Genomic DNA, 17,204 nt, shown 5'->3' with positions numbered 1-17,204 from the left:
GCTGCAGGCTGGCTCTTTCCACCCACAGCCTTTCTCCCTACTAGTTGCTTGTTCGCCTCTGGCAAAACCGGTCCCTCTGACTGGCAGGACCAGGTTCACCCAGATAGCTATCAGGAGCCCAGGTCCTACTGGGAAGGGAGGGACCAGATGCCAGAGGGAGACAGACATTAGGTGACGCCTGCATGATTGGGACATTGATCTGTTCCTGGTCAGAAGTCAACTGATGCCCTGTCCGCCCACTCCTCAACCTCCCGGAAAACCTTTCCTTCTCTCTCTCCGTCAGAACTGGGCACAGGGCACCCGCATTCCTAATTGTGAATCATCCATGTGAATCACTATACACAAGTGAGCCATAAATCACACGTGACTAGAGCCACACGCGAGTCGAACATGCATCTCTGCACATGGCATAGAGGTCATAAACAACCCTCCTGTCGCCTCCTGAAGTTGGTACCCTCCTCACCCCCAACCCGGCCCTGTGTGTCCCGGATCTATGGCACGGCGGAACTCAGTGCCTCTCCCTTGGAATGTGGCCGATCTGGGGACCGAAGTCGTCTCTGGGAGCACAGCATCTGAAGGCTTCATGTGGCATTCTTTTCTCTCCTCGGCCCGCCCTTGGCTTTGGGGCGGTAGGCAGGGTACCTGGGCGGTAGGCCCAGGTACGTGGGGTGCCTGGGATCTAGGTCACCGGACTGGGAAGAAACCTCTCCCAGAGGGAAGCCCTCTGCGGAAGCGCCCCCGCGCGGCCGTGCCGGCGCCGCACTCACCCAGCTTCCGTAGCGCTTAGGCTCTAGCGTCCTAACACTTGCTATGCTGAGGGGGATCCGATAAAAAGCAATCACCGGTCACTGGCTTCACCAGCTTTCTCTCGGTTTCTTCTGGAGTCCCTTGCGTACACACAATACGCGCGCTTCGCTGTGCAAATGAATTTCGTCAATACAAAACTCTTATAGAAAGTAGAAGAGGTATGGAGGGAGAGCCCGGATAGCTCAGTCGGTAGAGCATCAGACTTTTAATCTGAGGGTCCAGGGTTCAAGTCCCTGTTCGGGCGATTGCTTTTTCACTATGCGTTGGTGCACGACAATCTATGGATTTTTCAGTACTGTAAATATTTGTATTCCTTCGAACAAAACAGAGGAAAAGAACAACGCAAGTTTGTTAGATGGTGTTAAGAGGGAACGAAATTAAAGTGCGTCGGGGTTTTATTCAGAAGGCAGAAGGAATGACAGTGGAGTGAGAGCAGAGATGTTTTAGAGCAGTACATATGCGAGCCATACGTGTGAATTTAATTTTACTAGGAGCCACACATTAAAAAAAGTACAAAGAAATAGGTGAAATTATTTTTTGAAATTAATATTAGTAAGAATTTATTTAACCCAAAATATCCTGTCTTATTTTATCCTGTAATCAATATTTTAAATTAATGAAATTTAAACTTTTTTCATACTGTCGTTTAATTACGGTGTGTATTTATAATTAAAGCACATTTAGATTCATATTTCAGGTGCTTGATAGTGGTATTCATCTTACCCAACAACTCCGTTTATTTTGCTTTGTCTCCTGAGAGTGGCAAAGTAGAAGCAGACTAGGAAGTTTGATCATTTATACATAGTCTCTGGAAAGAGCGTAAGCGTTGTCGGTTCCATGGTGTAATGGTTAGCACTCTGGACTCTGAATCCAGCGATCCGAGTTCAAATCTCGGTGGAACCTTTATGTTTTCACTCAATACCAGTGTGTTCTATTGTATTATTTATGAGTTTTGTGTACGATATTCCCTTATGTTCTGAAAGGATCTAAAAGAAAATTAAGTTGGATCTTACCTTTTCAGCTTTCCAGACTAGGTAATTCGAGCCTCTACCACGCCGTTAGGAGAATTTACAGAGTCACTTCAATATATAGCAAATTGCACTAGTTTTGAATATTGTCTTATACATGTCAAAGCGGAGATTGATAATGGAGATCCGAGATTTTTTTATAAGTTTCCATTTTGTATTAATTTGGGGATGGGATGCAGACTTAAGTTCTGTCTGGAATACAAGTTGGTGAGACTGCTACCAGGAGTTTTCATAAAACTAAATTATATTCTATAAAGAACTTCCTGAATGGTGCTTAAACCTAGAGAAAAACTCTGGTCTGGCAGCGGTGGGATTCGAACCCACGCCTCCGAAGAGACTGGAGCCTAAATCCAGCGCCTTAGACCGCTCGGCCACGCTACCTGCGTGGGGGACAGCGGTCCTCACAGTCCTCCTAAGAGACTAGAAGGGAGCGGGTGGCTCTACGAATGACTGTCCTAAATCGGCTGCTTTTCTTCTAAGAATTATGGAGATTCCTTCGGACAGTATAGCAGCAGATGACAAAGCAGACTGACCAGAAGAAACAAAGGCACACAGAAATTAACAACAAAACAGGTTTATTCTTACGGATGGGGCCACATCCGGGAGTGGGGTGCGCCTGAACTAGAAGCATTCCCCAAACCTGCAGCTGGAGCTCCATACTCGCTTGCTGGCTCATATTCCGTTGCGCTGTTTCCTCCACCCTTGTGCTCCCTCACTCCCACTTCGCTCACTCGCTTTGCGCACTCTACCTCTTCCATGGAGGCCTCTGAGGTCCAAACCGCGCGCTCCTGCCACGCTCCGCCCAATTCCCTCACAGCCCTCCCCCTCCCCCCGCCCTCTTCCCATTCTAGTACCCGTAAGCTGTCAGACGCTGCCGCCCGCCAGGTGGCTCTGTGGCGCAATGGATAGCGCATTGGACTTCTAGTGACGAAAGAGCGATTCAAAGGTTGTGGGTTCGAATCCCACCAGAGTCGAGTTTATTTTATTATTATTTTTTTTCTTTTCCTCTTTATCCGTCTTTTTCTTAAAAGGCTCCCACCCTTCTCCCCCTACCCTATCTCAGCTGGTTTCAGTTCCCATCTCAGCCTCCGCACTGCTCTCTTCTTTACTTACCTGTCTGCCCCGGGGCTTGGGCCGAGGAGAGCAGGACTGGGGGCGGGAAACAGAAGGGGAGGGAAAGTGGGCGTGGACGCCGAGATAAAGGCAGGCCCCTGGCTCGGGGACACACGGGGATTTGATAACCACTTTATTCCATGCACTAGGGACTCGGGAAGGGTGTGGGGCTGGGCTGGGGGCAGAGGGTACAATCCTAGACGCCGGGGGGTCGGGGTGGGGGGCAGGGAGAAGGGACAGGAACCAGGGAAATATATATTTATATAGATACTCTAATATAAACCACATCTCACCCGCGCGCGGCGCCCGTGCGCCCCGCCGCCCTCCCCAACACCTCACCCGGACGCCCGGGTCCCTCTGCTGCCCTCGGGCTGGAGTCTCTACCCCTCCCCCCAGCCCCCGCCCCCACCCCACCCCTCAAAGCTCAGGGCCAAGGTCTCCAGAAAGCGGGCGGCGGGGGCGGCGGGGCCTTGGGCGCCCCGTCTTGTCTGTGAGGCGGCGGCGGCGGCAGCAGTCCGGTGAGGGGGGCCGGCGCGCCGGAATCACCGGCTCGAGGGGAGCAGGGGGACGGGGACCGCGCGCAGCGCGGGCTGGGGGGGCCCTTGTGAACTGGGGGGCGCTGGTGGAGCGCGGGGCCGGGCGCTGGGGCGGCGGGGTCCAGCGGTAGGCGCGGCGCGGGGGGCCTGGGTTCTCCCGGTTCCGGCCGGGGCGGCTTGGGGCGCAGGTAACCGTGCAGCGCGGAGAAGAGCTGGGCGCGCGCGGCCGGGCTGGCGTCTTGCGCGAAGGCCGCCAAGCGGAGCAGGCACTCGCGGAATCCCGACAAGTAGCAGCTGGCGAGCGCCTCGGCGTCCTGGGCTGGGGATCGGGGAACCCCTGAAGGTGCGGCCGGCGGGAGGACCGGCGGGCCGGGCAGGGGGTCCCATCGGGGGAGAGGGGAAGGGGCGGGGCGCAGAGATACCGAAGCCGGACAGGCGCAGAGACAGAGACAAGGAAGCCAGATGGACAGACAGAGGGAGAAAAGGAGGGAGACACAGAGACAGACACGCGCGGGTGTTATTATTAACCTCGCCTCGGAGCAGAGCCTGCCACTCCCCAAGCCCACCATCCTCCGCGGGGTCCTCCCCATCTACCCAGACCCGGGCCCCAGTGAAACCCCCCGCTCCCCCCCTCCGCTGCCCCACCCCCGCGCTGTACCCGGGGGCTCCACCCGGCTTCGCTCCCTCAAGTAGCCCACGGCGAACTCCAGTATCTCTGCTTTCTCCAGCTTCGGGTTCCGGAGGTTCTACAGATGGGAGGGGAGGGCGCAGAGACAGAAAGGGGTGGGGAGAGAGGGGGAAAGTGGCAGGGGGAAGAAGGGAGGGGGATGCGGGAGCTGGGGGTGCCCCCGGATCGCGTTTGCGCGCCGACCGCAGAGTGCGCTGCGGAACACCGAGTGGAGATGACCAAGAACGGTCCTGGCCCACCCTGAGACGAAACTGTCCAAACCGAGGGGATGAAACCAACCCATAGTGCGAGGAGGGGATTTGAACAGCAAACCTAGGGAGTGAAATTAACCACCCCGCTGCCTATCTTGGGGAGGGGTCGGAGGTTGGGGGGAGGAAGGAGAATTTACAGACCCAAAGATTGAAACTGACTGACCCCGCGAGTGAAATTTAGAGCCGGGTGTTGAAACTTACAGACCCTAGGGGTTGCGATGAAGATCGCGTTCTGAGAGCGGGAAAGGGGGCTGGGCTGGAATTCCAAGGTCCCTTGGGGCCAGGGTCTCCAAAGCAGCAAATGTCCCTACCCAAGTGGGAAGCCCTGGGACGCGAGGACGGAATGTTTAGGGGCGGGGTGATGGCAGAAGAACTGACCTGGTCCCGGGTCCGCTCCAGCAGCAGCAGCCTCAGTTCTTCCAGGCTGCGGTTGATGCGGTCCCGGCGCCGCTTCTCCACGAGCGGCTTCAGCATCTGCGACCAGCAGGAAAGGGAGAGCGGGGCCGACCCGACCAAGACTCAGCGCGGCCGCGGGGGCGTCGGGATCCTGCCGCTGGGATAGGCCGGCCTCCACCCCTTCCCCAAGACCCCAGAGAGCCTAGGGCCAGGCCCATTCGACCCCTCTCCAATCCCCCTCCCAACGCCCCTGGAGTGAATTTCTGTAGCTCGCCTCCTCTCTCTCCCGGGTCTTCTGCTTTCTCCTCTCTCACTCTTGTCCTCCCTCCTCCCCTCTCTGTGTCTTTCTTCCTCCTCCTCCTCCTTTCTCTCTACGTCTCCGTCTCGTGCAGTCTTTCTCTGTCTCAGTGGAGAACTTTGGGGGCCCTCTTTGCGCCCAGACGCGTGGGCCGCAAGGTGCCGGGCTGAGCTGGCGGCCCTGAGTGTAGAAAGGGAGACACCCAGCGCGCCCGCGCCTCCTCCCCTCCCTCTAACCCGTGTGTGCGGTCACCCTTCTCCACTGGTTCTGAAGTCTTCCACCCGGGCTCGGGCCTCTGGAACCTTCTCTTACAAGGCTGCATTGGGCCAGCGCCCTCTCACAGCCCGCGTGGAGCGAGTGCCCAACCTCTCCGATTTTTATTTCCACCCTCCTCCCTTAGCTCTGTGCTCCTCCTGCTTATTTTACTCAAATTCTGCCGCCGCCCACCCCGACCCCTCGAAGGCACAAGGTGTCAACTGCCATCACCCACACCCAGACCTCTGCCTCTACCGCCCACCCAGTTACAGCTCTGACGCTGACCCCTTCTCCATAGTTTGCAGCTTCCTCCCCAGCCCCTGGCTCCTTGGGTCCCCCCTTCCAGCCCCGCGGCTCCAGCCTCTTCCCTGACCCTCAGGGACCCTGTCCCCTCCTCAGTCCAGGGACCCCTGCTCCCTCCCCGCCCTCCTCTCACCTTGGGGCCGTCCCTATTCTCGGCTCGATCCCGGGTGACCATCGCTCCTCCGGACCCTAGTGTGGACCGAGTCTCCGCTCTCCTTGAGCCTTATATCCCGCAGGCCCCGAGTAGGGGGTAGGTTAGGACCCGGGCCCGCCCCTTCAGGATCCCACAGGACTCGACCCTGGGCACGAGGCTCCCGGAAAGGGGAGGGGCACAAGGGGGCGGGGGAAAGGTGGAAATGGCCTGGGAGTGTGGGAAATGAGGCACCGGCTGGTTTAAGGACCATAAGGCTGTATAATGAGGCGGGAACCTAGCTGAAGGGAAGTTATTAGAGGAAGAGGGAGTTGGAGTAATTTGGGGACAGAATTCAGGGAGGGAGTTCAGAGTTCCCCCACCCCGCACCCGTTCACTGTTTCAGTTTTCTTGGGAGCTCACTGTACCCCCACTAACACTGAAATAAAAAGTTAGCACCCCTCAGCCCCTAAGCTGGATCCTATACACCTTTCCCCCAAAGTCACTTCCTACTTGGGATAGTCATCTGAGTGTGCTGGCTGGATCTGATTCACCAGGGACTTTGTCTGGAGGTGGAAGAAGCTCTGTGCGATCTAAGTCAGTCATATTCAGTTCCCCCAACATCTATGCACTTACTGTGACCACTGGGCACCGGTCTAGGCTGGGACCCTTCATGCTGAGATATAGGCTGGAGGCCTGGTTTATCCCTGCAAGTTTCAGTGGGAAAGAGGATGTGTTGTCAAGTAGCTATTTTAGAAGGATGGTGAAGTAGGTGCTCAGGGAAAGGGTCATCATGAGGGATGGCTAGACTGGGGCAGGGGGAAGCCTCATGGAAGAGGTAGGGAGGAGTTGAAGCACCGGTGGAGAGATCTTTCCAGTTAGAAGTATTTGATTAAAAACTAATCATAGGAGATTCAGGCCCAGGGCTGCCACGTGTGCTCCGGGGTTCGTTCCTCCGGCCCTCGTGATTATAGGGGAGCAAAGAGCAGGCAGTTTTCTTTAAAAGATAAAAAAGGGAACAAAATAAAGGGGATCAACACCCACCTCAAACCAAGAGCATGACACAGTGCGGAATGATGCCGAGAAGATAAAATCAGAGACTTAACGGGACGGCAAGAATACCAGGGAGGGACACAAAACACGGTTGGAGACTGAGTCAGAAGACAGCTTCGTAGTCAGGGACGGATGGGGCTCCTCCGAGCCCTCCCAGCTCCTGTTCACAACTTGGTTTTTTTAACGGAGCCTGCCTTGGCAAAGTCCGAGCTAAAGGAGCTCAGACCTTGGGGAGGGCGCTCCCATTTGCAGTCAGGAAGCCCAGCACATGCCACCTCCCGCTACCTGAGCCAAATGGGAGCGCAGATGTATGGCCTCAGAAGCCCCCGCTGCCCCCCTCCTTGGGAACCTGGGCTCGGGCTGAGTTTTTGTCACCTGCACGCGAGGCTCGGGGCCCCGGGCAGTTCGCACCCGGGTGTGGGGCCGCCCCTGGCCATATGGGGCGACTTTATGGCCGGGTGACCGGATCCCGGCGGAAGGAAGGATGGCTCGGGGCTCCACCCACGTCTACTATTGGGACTGTTCCTCTGCCCTGCCCCTGGCTAGAAAGCTTCTTGAAGATGGTCACCACAGTGCTTTACAAGATGAGACAGGTCCAGGAGGACTTGAGTACCTTTGCATTGGTGGTTCAGTGGTAGAATTCTCGCCTGCCACGCGGGAGGCCCGGGTTCGATTCCCGGCCAATGCATCAGCTTTTTTTTTTTTTCCGTTCCCTCAAAGATGTCTGTATTTCTTGTTTAAGATTTCTACCAAATATTAATATTTAACTTTCTTACTCTTTGTCAAAGTATGAGGCTTTGGGTCGAGACCCTGATTCCGAACGTCCTCACACCCCCATCCTCCCAGCCTGGGGTGGCTGTCCACAACCCTCCTTCTACGCCCCCTCTCCGCCCGCACCTCCGCAGGCGTGACCCTGAGAAAGGACCGCGCGCTGGGATCCCTGCCCCGGGGGTCCTTTCAGCCCTCCGCGGGGGAGGCGCGAGGTCGTCCCTGCCCTTAAGCTCTAAGACTCTGGCTTTTCTTTCCTTTCCTCTTCCTCGCTCTTTCTCTTATTTTCTGTCCTCTGGAACCTGGTTTCTTTTTCTAAGTCCACGGTCACGGCCTTTTTTTGTCCCGCCGTCTTTCAGCGTCTGTCTCCGTCTTTTTCACATTATTTCCAGGTCTCCTGACTTCTGCGCTGGGTCTCTCTGGGTCTTGCGTTGTCTCTGCATGTCTGGCTCCGGGTCTCTGGGATGGTCCCTCCAGTACTCCGTGGCCGCCCGGCCCTCTGCGCTCCCACGCTCCGGCCATCCCCTGGGAAGCTCGCTCACACCTCCAGGTTCCTGCCACTCCCCGCCCGCCCCTTCCCAGCCGCTTTGATCCCGCACGCGTCGGGTCAGCAGGTGGCCGGGCTCCCGCCGACTGCCGCGGCCACTTGTGAGTGAGGGCAGGGGGCCGGGTCCCCCGGGCTCCGGCGCTGGTTTTCCACCGGCTTCTCCTGCCCTCGGCCTCCCTCCGCGCCCCTCCTCCGGCCGCGGGTTCAGGCTGCTGCGGGCCCGCGTCTCTGGGCCACTGAATCCGGGGTCTGCGTTTTGTTTGTCTCGGTCCCTCTCTCAGGAACTCGCCCGGAGTCCGTATCTCTGTCTCTGGATCCTGACTCCTGTCTCCTTCAACTTTATCTGGGCTAGGCTCGAAGTCTTTCTTTTCCGCCTCTGGATTGTGTGAGCGACTGGGAATGCTCTCTTCTCAATTCTAAGCCATAACCGTGGCCCCTAGAAGGAAACTCCAGAACAGTCTGGGCATTTGTATGTCTATGTGAGCAACCCCTGTACTCAAATCACGAAGCCGCTATTTCTGGCGGGCCTCTTGTGCACCAGATGGTGTTAGGCATTGAGGGTACCTTGCATCTGGACTCTCCAGCTACTTACATTATGATGGGTGGAGGGGAGACAGACAATGAATGACTAAGAAAACCGAAAGTAATATAAGATGGCTACGAGGGTGGGGGAGGGGCAGCCAGTCATGGCAATGACTTGAGAGTGGGCTAGTTTAGTCTGGTGATCATGTAATAGGGAAACTTTTGTTTTCTATGACAACTTAATCACTAAAGAGATGTTGCCTATAAACTTAAGTTACACATAATGGCCCATCTTTGGGAGCCCTGCCTCCCAGGTAATGAGCATTAAGTTAAAACACCTTTGTTTAGCTCCCAGGAAACATCCTGACCCGGCCTGCCTGTCAGCGCCTGCAAGAAGAAATTAACACAGTTCTGACCAGAACCAAGAAATGTTTAACTTTATTTCTTCCCTTTTTTGGTATACAAGAAGCCTGAATTCTAACTCAGGCCAGATGGTTCTTTGAAACAGGAGTCCACCATCTCCTTGGTCTGCTGGCTCTCCAAGCAAAGTAGCTATTCCTCACCCCCTAACAACTGTCTCTCATTTTATTGGCTTGTAGCTACAAGCAGTGGGAGCTCCAACTTGGTCAGCCAGTAAAGAACCTTGCTGAATGATCATGGCCACCTGGGCCTGGTTGGGGACTCCTCCAGTAAGCTGCCAGGACCCCTTGTCCAGAGGATCTGCCCTTCAGAATTCCCTGAACAGCACGGAGTGCCCTAACACTTGGCAGCTGGATGGACATTTGAGAGCTAGCAGACTCCATACTGTTGGGTAAGTCACTCTGGTGTCTACAGCCATAAACCTTATTTCCTCTTTCTTTGGGACTTTTTCTCTGCAATACGCCAGTTTGTTTTGTATTTGAGTAAGTACCTTGTTGGAGAGAGGCAAGCGTTGTTGAACTTTTACCTGGTTTGTGAACTGGTTCCTTAGTTTCTTTGGATGCTAGCATTTTTGTGTGCCAATTGGGGTGGGGGGAGTTGTCTTGTATTTCTGTATTTTAAAATGGGAGAAGGGACTTCTTGGTAGTCCAGTGGCTAAGAATCTGCCTTGCAATTCAGGAGACACGGGTTTGATCCCTCGTCAGGGCGAATTAGCAGCAGCAGCAGCAGCAGAGAGCTAGGATCCTACATGCCTTGGAGCAACTAAGCCCACTGGTGCACCACAACTACTGAAGCCTGTATGCTGCAATGAGTCTTAGTTGCAGCCAAATGAATAAAATAAACAATTTTAAAAACATGAAAATAAATGGGGAATGTTTCAGCTATCTCTAAAGAAAGTCCTCTGATGTACATTTTGGATAAATGATCCGATTACAGCTGAGAACTGAGAACTCATGAGTGTGAAGAATACATTTTACTGAAGCAATGCATGGCCACAGTACCTGTTACGGTCTTTAAAAGGGCTTTAGGCACAATTGTCTTGGGCCGCTGTGCACCAAGCACTGCTACCCTTGCTGTGTTAATTATGTTATTTGCAGTCTCCTGTGTCATTGGTATATGTAAAACCCCAAGACCGAACTTGAGGGTCTAGAAGGGTTTTCTGCTGTCTTTTCGGTTTTATATTTCATTTTGTTTCGTACTGTTTCTCCATTTACAACCAAATTAATTTTGTGATATTTAAAGCTTTTTACTGATGTCAAATGGAAGCAAGTAACAACGGGGGGGTAGGGGGGTGGCAATCTGTAGAACATTCCCAGAGAGAAGAGAAAGATTCCACAGGGTTCCTAAAATCAGCAAAAGCCCCATCCCAGAATTCAGCCCAGTTGGTTGATACCAAAGCAACAAGTCATCCTTTGGATAGTTAGAAATGATCAATTGCTATTTATGGTTTTATGGTGGCTATTCTGGGAAGCAGTAGGGAAGAATAACAAAATCCTTTATGTGTAAGCATTTGTGCTATTACATCAGGGAAAATAAGAAAAGGAAGGGAATGGGAGTGAGAATGTATTGCTTCAAACCTTATCTCCAAGCAAGCTGTCTTAGCCACTCCAGGTGTTATACCAAAAAATCCACTCATTTTACCACCTTCTGTTCCTACCTAGCCCCTAATTCCTGACTGGGGCTCAGGACTTCACCTCCTCATAGGGATCAACTAGGAAATCCTGTGTCTGCAACCCACTCCAGTATTCTTGCCTGGAGAATCGAATGGACAGAGGAGCCTGGCAGGCTGTAATCCATAAGATCACACAGAGTCAGACAACTGAAGTGACCTAGGACGCACACAGGCACGTGTTCGTTTCTGGGGCACAGGGACTTAGTCTGGTAATATAAGACCCAACAGCACACCCAGTTTGGGCCAGAAGCCACCCCTGGGGCAGGACGATTTCTCTTAGGTTATCTCATAGCAGGCCTCCAAATGACCAGTGGGCCGGGCTTCTCAGACTTGTTTAATTGGAAAGATGGAAACCCTCCTTTATAGGGAGAATCCACTATACCTGAAGCACACTTGACCCCTGAACCAAACTGGAACCCTAGTGAGAGGAGAAGGGCCTTATGAGAGCACCACTTATTAGTGCATCTAGACAGGGCCTTGCAAAGGAGAACCAAAGAAAAGAGTCTGAACAAAATTCAAGAAATTCAGCAAAACAAACGAAAGCCTTTCTGAATTTTTGGAAAGGATTTATCAGGCCTACAAACATAATACTATGCAGATCCCAAGGCCCTTAAAATATTAGAATGTGCCTCAGATATTAGGAGAAAGTTGCAGAGATGAGATGGGGCATTTGAAATGAACCCTTCTCAATTGATAGATGTTTCTTTTACACTGTTTAACAAGGAGTGCATGCTTCGGCAGCGCATATACTAAAATTAGAATGATATAGATAATATTAGCATGGCCCCTGTGCAAAATGATGACAGGCAAATTCAATGAATTTTTTTTTTTTTACTATACTTGAATAATTTTTTTCTTTAGGAAAAGAATAAACTGGAACTTCCCTGGTGGTCCAATGGCTAAGATTCCTCATTCCCAGTGCAGACAACCCGGGTTCAATCCATAGTCAGGGAACTAGATCCCATAAGCCACAACTAAAGATCGCTCGTGCCACAACTAAGACCTGGTACAGCCAAATAAACAAAAAAAATTTTTTTTTAAAAGAATGAATCAAGCAAGCTCATTGCTTGAGGGGAAAGTGCTACAGCTCCTTTGAGGAGAAAGAAGGTATGAAATGTTCATTTTGGAGAATAGGAAAGCAAACCTTCTAGGATAGAATAGGATTTCTAGGCAGGTTGCAAGTCCATTTGAGATGTGCCATCAAAAATTACAATTTCAAAGGTGAATTCACCATGAAGCCAATGAAATGTACACTTTAGGACCCCTCACTTAAACACACCTCTGTGAGGGTCCTAGCAACCCTCACATGACCATATGCTTCTATAAAATTGGCCAAAATAGATATTTTAACTGCAAATGGTAAAGACCACTGTCTGTTTTCACTCCCAACTTCCCCTTGTCACGCAGTCCCCCTGTGTTGAAATGGCTGTGGGCATTTGGGGATATGTAAATTGCTAATTCGGTTACTGTGGTTCCCAGTCACTTCCACACAAAGTTAGCCCAGCCATCCTGCTGTGGGAATGGCTTCCAAGGAAACTCCTGTCACCTGTGCCCACTCACTAGACTTCCTGCCTTGCAAGTGCAATGCCAGAGGGCACAGGTGACATGAATAATCCAGGGGCTCTTGTTAACTATAAGGACATGGGTGGTAGAGGAAAAAATGAGATTTGAGATATACAAAGTCAGTAGCCAGTCTCTTGAGAGTATTAGAGGAGTGTAGGCAGGCAATTAGTTAATACCAGTAAGTTATTTTTTCTGGTCTTTGTTCCACTGTAAATATTACTTTTTGTACCTAGTTTAACATTATTTTCTTTAAAAGCGCTCATCCCTGCCCCAAACAATCATATACACTTCAGGCTGGTTGTGAGACCAGTTGGACTGGTTGGGTGATTGTTCTCCAGCTAATCCTCCTGGAGGGCATTTCCAAGGGCATTTCCAGGGTCTAAGGGGATGGGTGGGGTCTGTGGATGACACACCTCCATGTCAGTGCAGGCCTGTGTGCATGTCCGTTTGTGGTTGTGTCTATGTATGAACATAGCGTGTGTATGAGTGTCTGGGCCTCTGGCCTCTTCCTGGGCGCCGGCTTAACACCGGGCAGCATCTGGGCTTGCGGGAAGGGAGCTCGTGTCCCACACGCGCTGGGGCCCTAGGGAGGCGGAGGCGGGAAAGGAACGGAGACAGCACAGCTGGCCTAGTGTGGCGCTTCCCCTCCCCCGCTGTGACGTCTTCCTAGGCCTGGGATCCGAGGCGCAGCTCCTCCCCCTTTGTTCTTCAAAGAGCAGGCTGGCTTCCTGGGACCCCCTGGGTCCTGGGAAGGTCGGGGGTAGGGGGCGGGGGCGGAGCGGAGCAGTTCCTGGAGGATTGAGAGCTGGGGGTTGGGGGTGGGGAAGTAGGAGGCCCAGGCCCCTGGGCCAAGGGAAGAATCAGGATAGAAGACCTCTGTAGAGCCCCAAACAAAACAGGCAATAATCCCTGCCCTTCTGGGGCACAGGTTCTTGTGGGAAAAACAGTCAAAGGTTCAGTTCAGTTCAGTTCAGTCGCTCAGTCGTGTCGACTCTTTGCGACCCCATGAATCGCAGCACGCCAGGCCTCCCTGTTCATCACCATCTCCCGGAGTTCACTCAGACTCATGTCCATCGAGTCCGTGATGCCATCCAGCCATCTCATCCTCGGTCGTCCCTTTCTCCTCCTGCCCCCAATCCCTCCCAGCATCAGGGTCTTTTCCAATGAGTCAACTCTTCGCATGAGGTGGCCAAAGTACTGGAGTTTCAGCTTCAGCATCATTCCTTCCAAAGAAATCCCAGGGTTGATCTCCTTCAGAATGGACTGGTTGGATCTCCTTGCAGTCCAAGGGATTCTCAAGAGTCTTCTCCAACACCACAGTTCAAAAGCAGCAATTCTTCGGCGCTCAGCCTTCTTCACAGTCCAACTCTCACATCCATACATGACCACAGGAAAAACCATAGCCTTGACTAGACGGACCTTTGTTGGCAAAGTAATGTCTCTGCTTTTGAATATGCTATCTAGATTGGTCATAACTTTTCTTCCAAGGAGTAAGCGTCTTTTAATTTCATGGCTGCAGTCACCATCTGCAGTGATTTTGGAGCCCCCCAAAATAAAGTCTGACACTGTTTCCACTGTTTCGCCATCTATTTCCCATGAAGTGATGGGACCGGATGCCATGATCTTTGTTTTCTGAATGTTGAGCTTTAAGCCAAATTTTTTGCTCTCCTCTTTCACTTTCATCAAGAGGCTTTTTAGCTCCTCTTCACTTTCTGCCATAAGGGTGGTGTCATCTGCATATCTGAGGTTATTGATATCTCTCCCGGCAATCTTGATTCCAGCTTGTGTTTCTTCCAGTCCAGCATTTCTCATGATGTACTCTGCTTATAAGTTAAATAAGCAGGGTGACAATATACAGACTTGACACACTCCTTTTCCTATTTGGAACCAGTCTGTTGTTCCATGTCCAGTTCTAACTGTTGCTTCCTGACCTGCATACAGATTTCTCAAGAGGCAGGTTAGGTGGTCTGGTATTCCCATCTCTTTCAGAATTTTCCACAGTCAAAGGTACATTATACTAAATTTATCATTTGTCAGTGGTGATAAGAGCTAAAGAGCAAAGTGAAGCAAGAAAGCAGAGTGGAGATTGGGAGTTGTGACTTAAAGGCTAAGATCAGGGAAGGACTCACTGAGAAGGTGAAATATAAAGAGGTGAGGCCAAAAAAACCCACGTTGCTTTCCAAATACGAAAAAAGAAAAAAGGTTGCTTTTCAGATACAAAAAAAAATAAAGGTGTGACGACACATGCTACAGGGCCACCTGAGGAAAGAGGATTCCAGTCAGATGGACAGGCTGACTAGGACAACCAGCCAGGCTTGTCAAAGGAACAGAGAGCAGCAGAAGGGGCAGAGTGGGGTTGTCTGGAGTGGAGGTAGCAATTGCAGGAGTTGTAGGAGGTCAGATCAGAGCCACAAAGTGGGAGGTTGATTATGTAGAACCTTCTAGGCCATTGCAAGTACTTTGTCATTTCAATGTAATGTGAAGCCATTGGAGGACTTCCCCCCCACTTTTTTGTTTTGTTTTTGGAAATTTTAATTTTTATATAATTTCAAACTTTCAGAAAAAATACAAAAATAGTACAAGGATTATACATCAACTATACTTCAATTAAAAAAATTAGAATAATACAAGAAACTCTTGTGTATGCTTTTCCCAGGTCTATTAATTGTTTACATTTGTTTCATTTGCTTTATCATTTCCCTCCAAATATAGGTATAAAATATTTGTTTTCTGAATCCTTTGGGGGTAAATCAAAAACATCAGGTCCTTTTGCTTGTTGTTACTCAGTATGTTTTCTGACAAGGACATCTGTGGTATAATAGTACAGCTATCAATATCAGGATATTAAAATAAACATAATACTATTATTTAATGCCAGTCCATACTTAAATTTCCTCAAATGTTTCAGTGGTATCTTTTATAACCCCTTTTTCACAATCCAGGATCCCATGTTGCATTTAGTTGTTATGGCTCTTCAGTTTCACTTAATCCAGAAAATTCTTGATCTTTGGTTTTTTAATATAATCCTGGAATTCTTTAAAAATTTTATTGAAGTATAATTGATCTACAATGTTGTGTTAATTTCTGCTCTGCATCAAAGTGTCTCAGTTATACATATATGTATTTTGTCATATTCTTTTCCATTATCATTTATCACAGGATATTGAATGTAGTTCTGTCCTGTTACAGTAGGACCTTGCTGGTAATCCATCCTACATATAATAGTTTGCATCTACTAATCCCAAAGTTCCAATCCTTCTCTCCCCACTCCTCCTCCCCCTTGGCAACCAAGTCTGTTTTCTCTTGCCTGTGAGTTTCTGTTTCGTAGGTATGTCCATTTGCATTGTATTTTAGATTCCATATATAAGTGATATCATATGGTATTACTATTTGTCTTTCTCTTCCTGAATTACTTGACTTAGTACAGTAACCAGTAGGTCCATCCATGTTGCTGCAGGTGGCATTATTTCCTTGTTTTTGATGGCTAAGTAATATCCCATTGTATATATATACATCTTCATTATCCATTCATCTGTTGATAGACATTTTTGTTGTTTCCGTCTCCTGGCTATTACAAGTAGTGCTGCTATGAACATAGAGGAGCATGTATATTTTCAAATTATAGTTTTCTCCAGATAAATGCCCAGGATAGGGATCGTAGGATCATGTGATAACTCTATTTTTAGTTTTCAAAGGAGCCTTTATACTCTTCTCCATAGTGGCTGTACCAATTGACATTTCCACCAGCAGTGTAGGAAGGTTACTTTTTCTTCACACTCCCTTCAGCATTTATTTGTTGACATTTTGTTGATGGCCATACTGACCAGAGTGAGGAGATACCTCATTATCATTTTGATTTGCATGTCTCTAATAATTTGTGATATTGAGCATTTTTTCATGTGCCTGTTGGTCATCTGTATGTCTTCTCTGGAGAAATGCCTGTTTAGATCTTCTACCCATTTTTTGCTTTTTCTTTTTTTTCTAAATACTGAACCATATGAGCTATTTGTGTATTTTGGAAATCAGTCCCTTGTTGGTTGCATCCTTTGTATATTTGTCCTGTTCTCTAGGCTATCTTTTTGTTTATGATTTCTTGTGCTGTGCAAAAGCTTTTAATTAGGTCCTATTTGTTTGTTTTTGTTTTTATTTCCATTACTCTAGGAGATGAATCCAAAAAGATATTGCTGCAATTTATGTCCAAGAGTGTTCTGCCTATGTTTTCCTCTAGGAGTCTTAAAGAGTCTCTGTTCTTACATTTAGGTCTTTAATCTATTTTGAGTTTATTTTTATAGATGGTGTTAGAGAATGTTCTAATTTCATTATTTTACATGTAGCTGTCCAGTTTTCCCAGCACCACTTATTGAAGAGACTGTCTTTTTTTTTCCATTGTCTTTTTTTTTTTCCATTGTGTATTCTTGCCTCCTTTGTTGTAGATTAATTGACATAGGTGGGTGGGTTTATTTCTGGGCTTTCTATCCTGTTCCATTGATCTGTCTGTTGGTTTTTGTGCCAGTACCATATTGTTTTAATTACTAAATGCCTTTTTAACACAGGGACATGGGAAGTAAAGCAGAAGGATGATGGGATTCCTGAAGAATCGGAGGGTGAATGGGTAAGGAAATGTGATATGATTGCTAATAGCACTGAGAAACCACGTGAGTTTGGAGTTACGAATTCAAATTGGCAGTTAACAGGTTTTTGCAGGACAGAACCTTTGGAGGAGAAGAAGCAGGAGTCTGAGGCCCGCAAGAGAGCGCTCGCGGGCAGGTCCTGGAATCCCCTAGAGGCTCAGAATAAAAGTGGAATCAGCACTAGAAAAATTAATTGCTTCCTTTCTGCCCCCAAAAGTACTGA

General features: G+C 49.8%; 1 protein-coding gene, 2 long non-coding RNA genes and 6 other non-coding genes across 11 annotated transcripts; 7 read left to right on the top strand and 2 right to left on the bottom strand.

Annotated features, from left to right (window-relative positions):
* Positions 1–978: 978 nt before the first annotated feature.
* On the top strand, positions 979–1,051 carry TRNAK-UUU. The gene has a single exon. It is a non-coding gene; the product is annotated as a tRNA-Lys (tRNA).
* Positions 1,052–1,638: 587 nt separating this feature from the next.
* On the top strand, positions 1,639–1,710 carry TRNAQ-CUG. The gene has a single exon. It is a non-coding gene; the product is annotated as a tRNA-Gln (tRNA).
* Positions 1,711–2,134: 424 nt separating this feature from the next.
* On the bottom strand, positions 2,135–2,216 carry TRNAL-UAG. Its single transcript has one exon. It is a non-coding gene; the product is annotated as a tRNA-Leu (tRNA).
* A 506-nt stretch (positions 2,217–2,722) lies between these two features.
* TRNAR-UCU lies at positions 2,723–2,809 on the top strand. The gene is given in 2 exon segments: positions 2,723–2,759; positions 2,774–2,809. It is a non-coding gene; the product is annotated as a tRNA-Arg (tRNA).
* Positions 2,810–3,372: 563 nt separating this feature from the next.
* HES7 (hes family bHLH transcription factor 7) lies at positions 3,373–6,042 on the bottom strand. 2 transcript variants are annotated; one of them, XM_040243427.1, is made up of 4 exons: positions 5,809–6,042; positions 4,802–4,897; positions 4,143–4,230; positions 3,373–3,836 (listed from the first exon to the last, which is right to left on the bottom strand). In XM_040243427.1, exons 1-4 carry the CDS (start codon positions 5,848–5,850, stop codon positions 3,373–3,375), a joined length of 690 nt encoding a protein of 229 aa, XP_040099361.1. In that variant the 5' UTR covers positions 5,851–6,042. The 2 variants fall into 2 exon arrangements, with proteins under 2 accessions (XP_040099361.1, XP_040099360.1); XM_040243426.1 differs by having other exon boundaries at positions 3,373–3,821.
* Positions 3,404–17,170, top strand: LOC120866018. Of its 2 annotated transcripts, none has more exons than XR_005721580.1 (3): positions 3,404–3,466; positions 9,295–9,506; positions 16,904–17,170. It is a non-coding gene; the product is annotated as an uncharacterized LOC120866018 (long non-coding RNA). The 2 variants fall into 2 exon arrangements; XR_005721581.1 differs by lacking the exon at positions 3,404–3,466 and adding an exon at positions 8,223–8,558.
* TRNAG-GCC lies at positions 7,476–7,546 on the top strand. Its single transcript has one exon. It is a non-coding gene; the product is annotated as a tRNA-Gly (tRNA).
* On the top strand, positions 11,515–11,621 carry LOC120867531. Its single transcript, XR_005721950.1, has one exon. It is a non-coding gene; the product is annotated as a U6 spliceosomal RNA (small nuclear RNA).
* LOC120866019 lies at positions 13,124–14,567 on the top strand. The gene is made up of 2 exons (XR_005721582.1): positions 13,124–13,303; positions 14,358–14,567. It is a non-coding gene; the product is annotated as an uncharacterized LOC120866019 (long non-coding RNA).
* Positions 17,171–17,204: the final 34 nt, after the last annotated feature.

This window comes from Oryx dammah, unplaced genomic scaffold (genome assembly GCF_014754425.2).
Source record: "Oryx dammah isolate SB20612 unplaced genomic scaffold, SCBI_Odam_1.1 HiC_scaffold_8, whole genome shotgun sequence".
In the NCBI taxonomy this organism is placed as follows: domain Eukaryota; kingdom Metazoa; phylum Chordata; class Mammalia; order Artiodactyla; family Bovidae; genus Oryx; species Oryx dammah.
This window is presented reverse-complemented; position numbering and strand designations above follow the sequence as displayed.

What these genes read in the sequence shown, in the direction of transcription:
- HES7 (XM_040243427.1), bottom strand. Translation starts at nt 5,850, where the DNA reads ATGGTCACCCGGGATCGAGCCGAGAATAGGGACGGCCCCAAG. An exon ending in AGAATAGGGACGGCCCCAAG is followed by an intron (nt 4,898 to 5,808) that starts GTGAGAGGAGGG and finishes TGCTGGTCGCAG; the next exon opens with ATGCTGAAGCCGCTCGTGGA. An exon ending in TGGAGCGGACCCGGGACCAG is followed by an intron (nt 4,231 to 4,801) that starts GTCAGTTCTTCT and finishes TCCCATCTGTAG; the next exon opens with AACCTCCGGAACCCGAAGCT.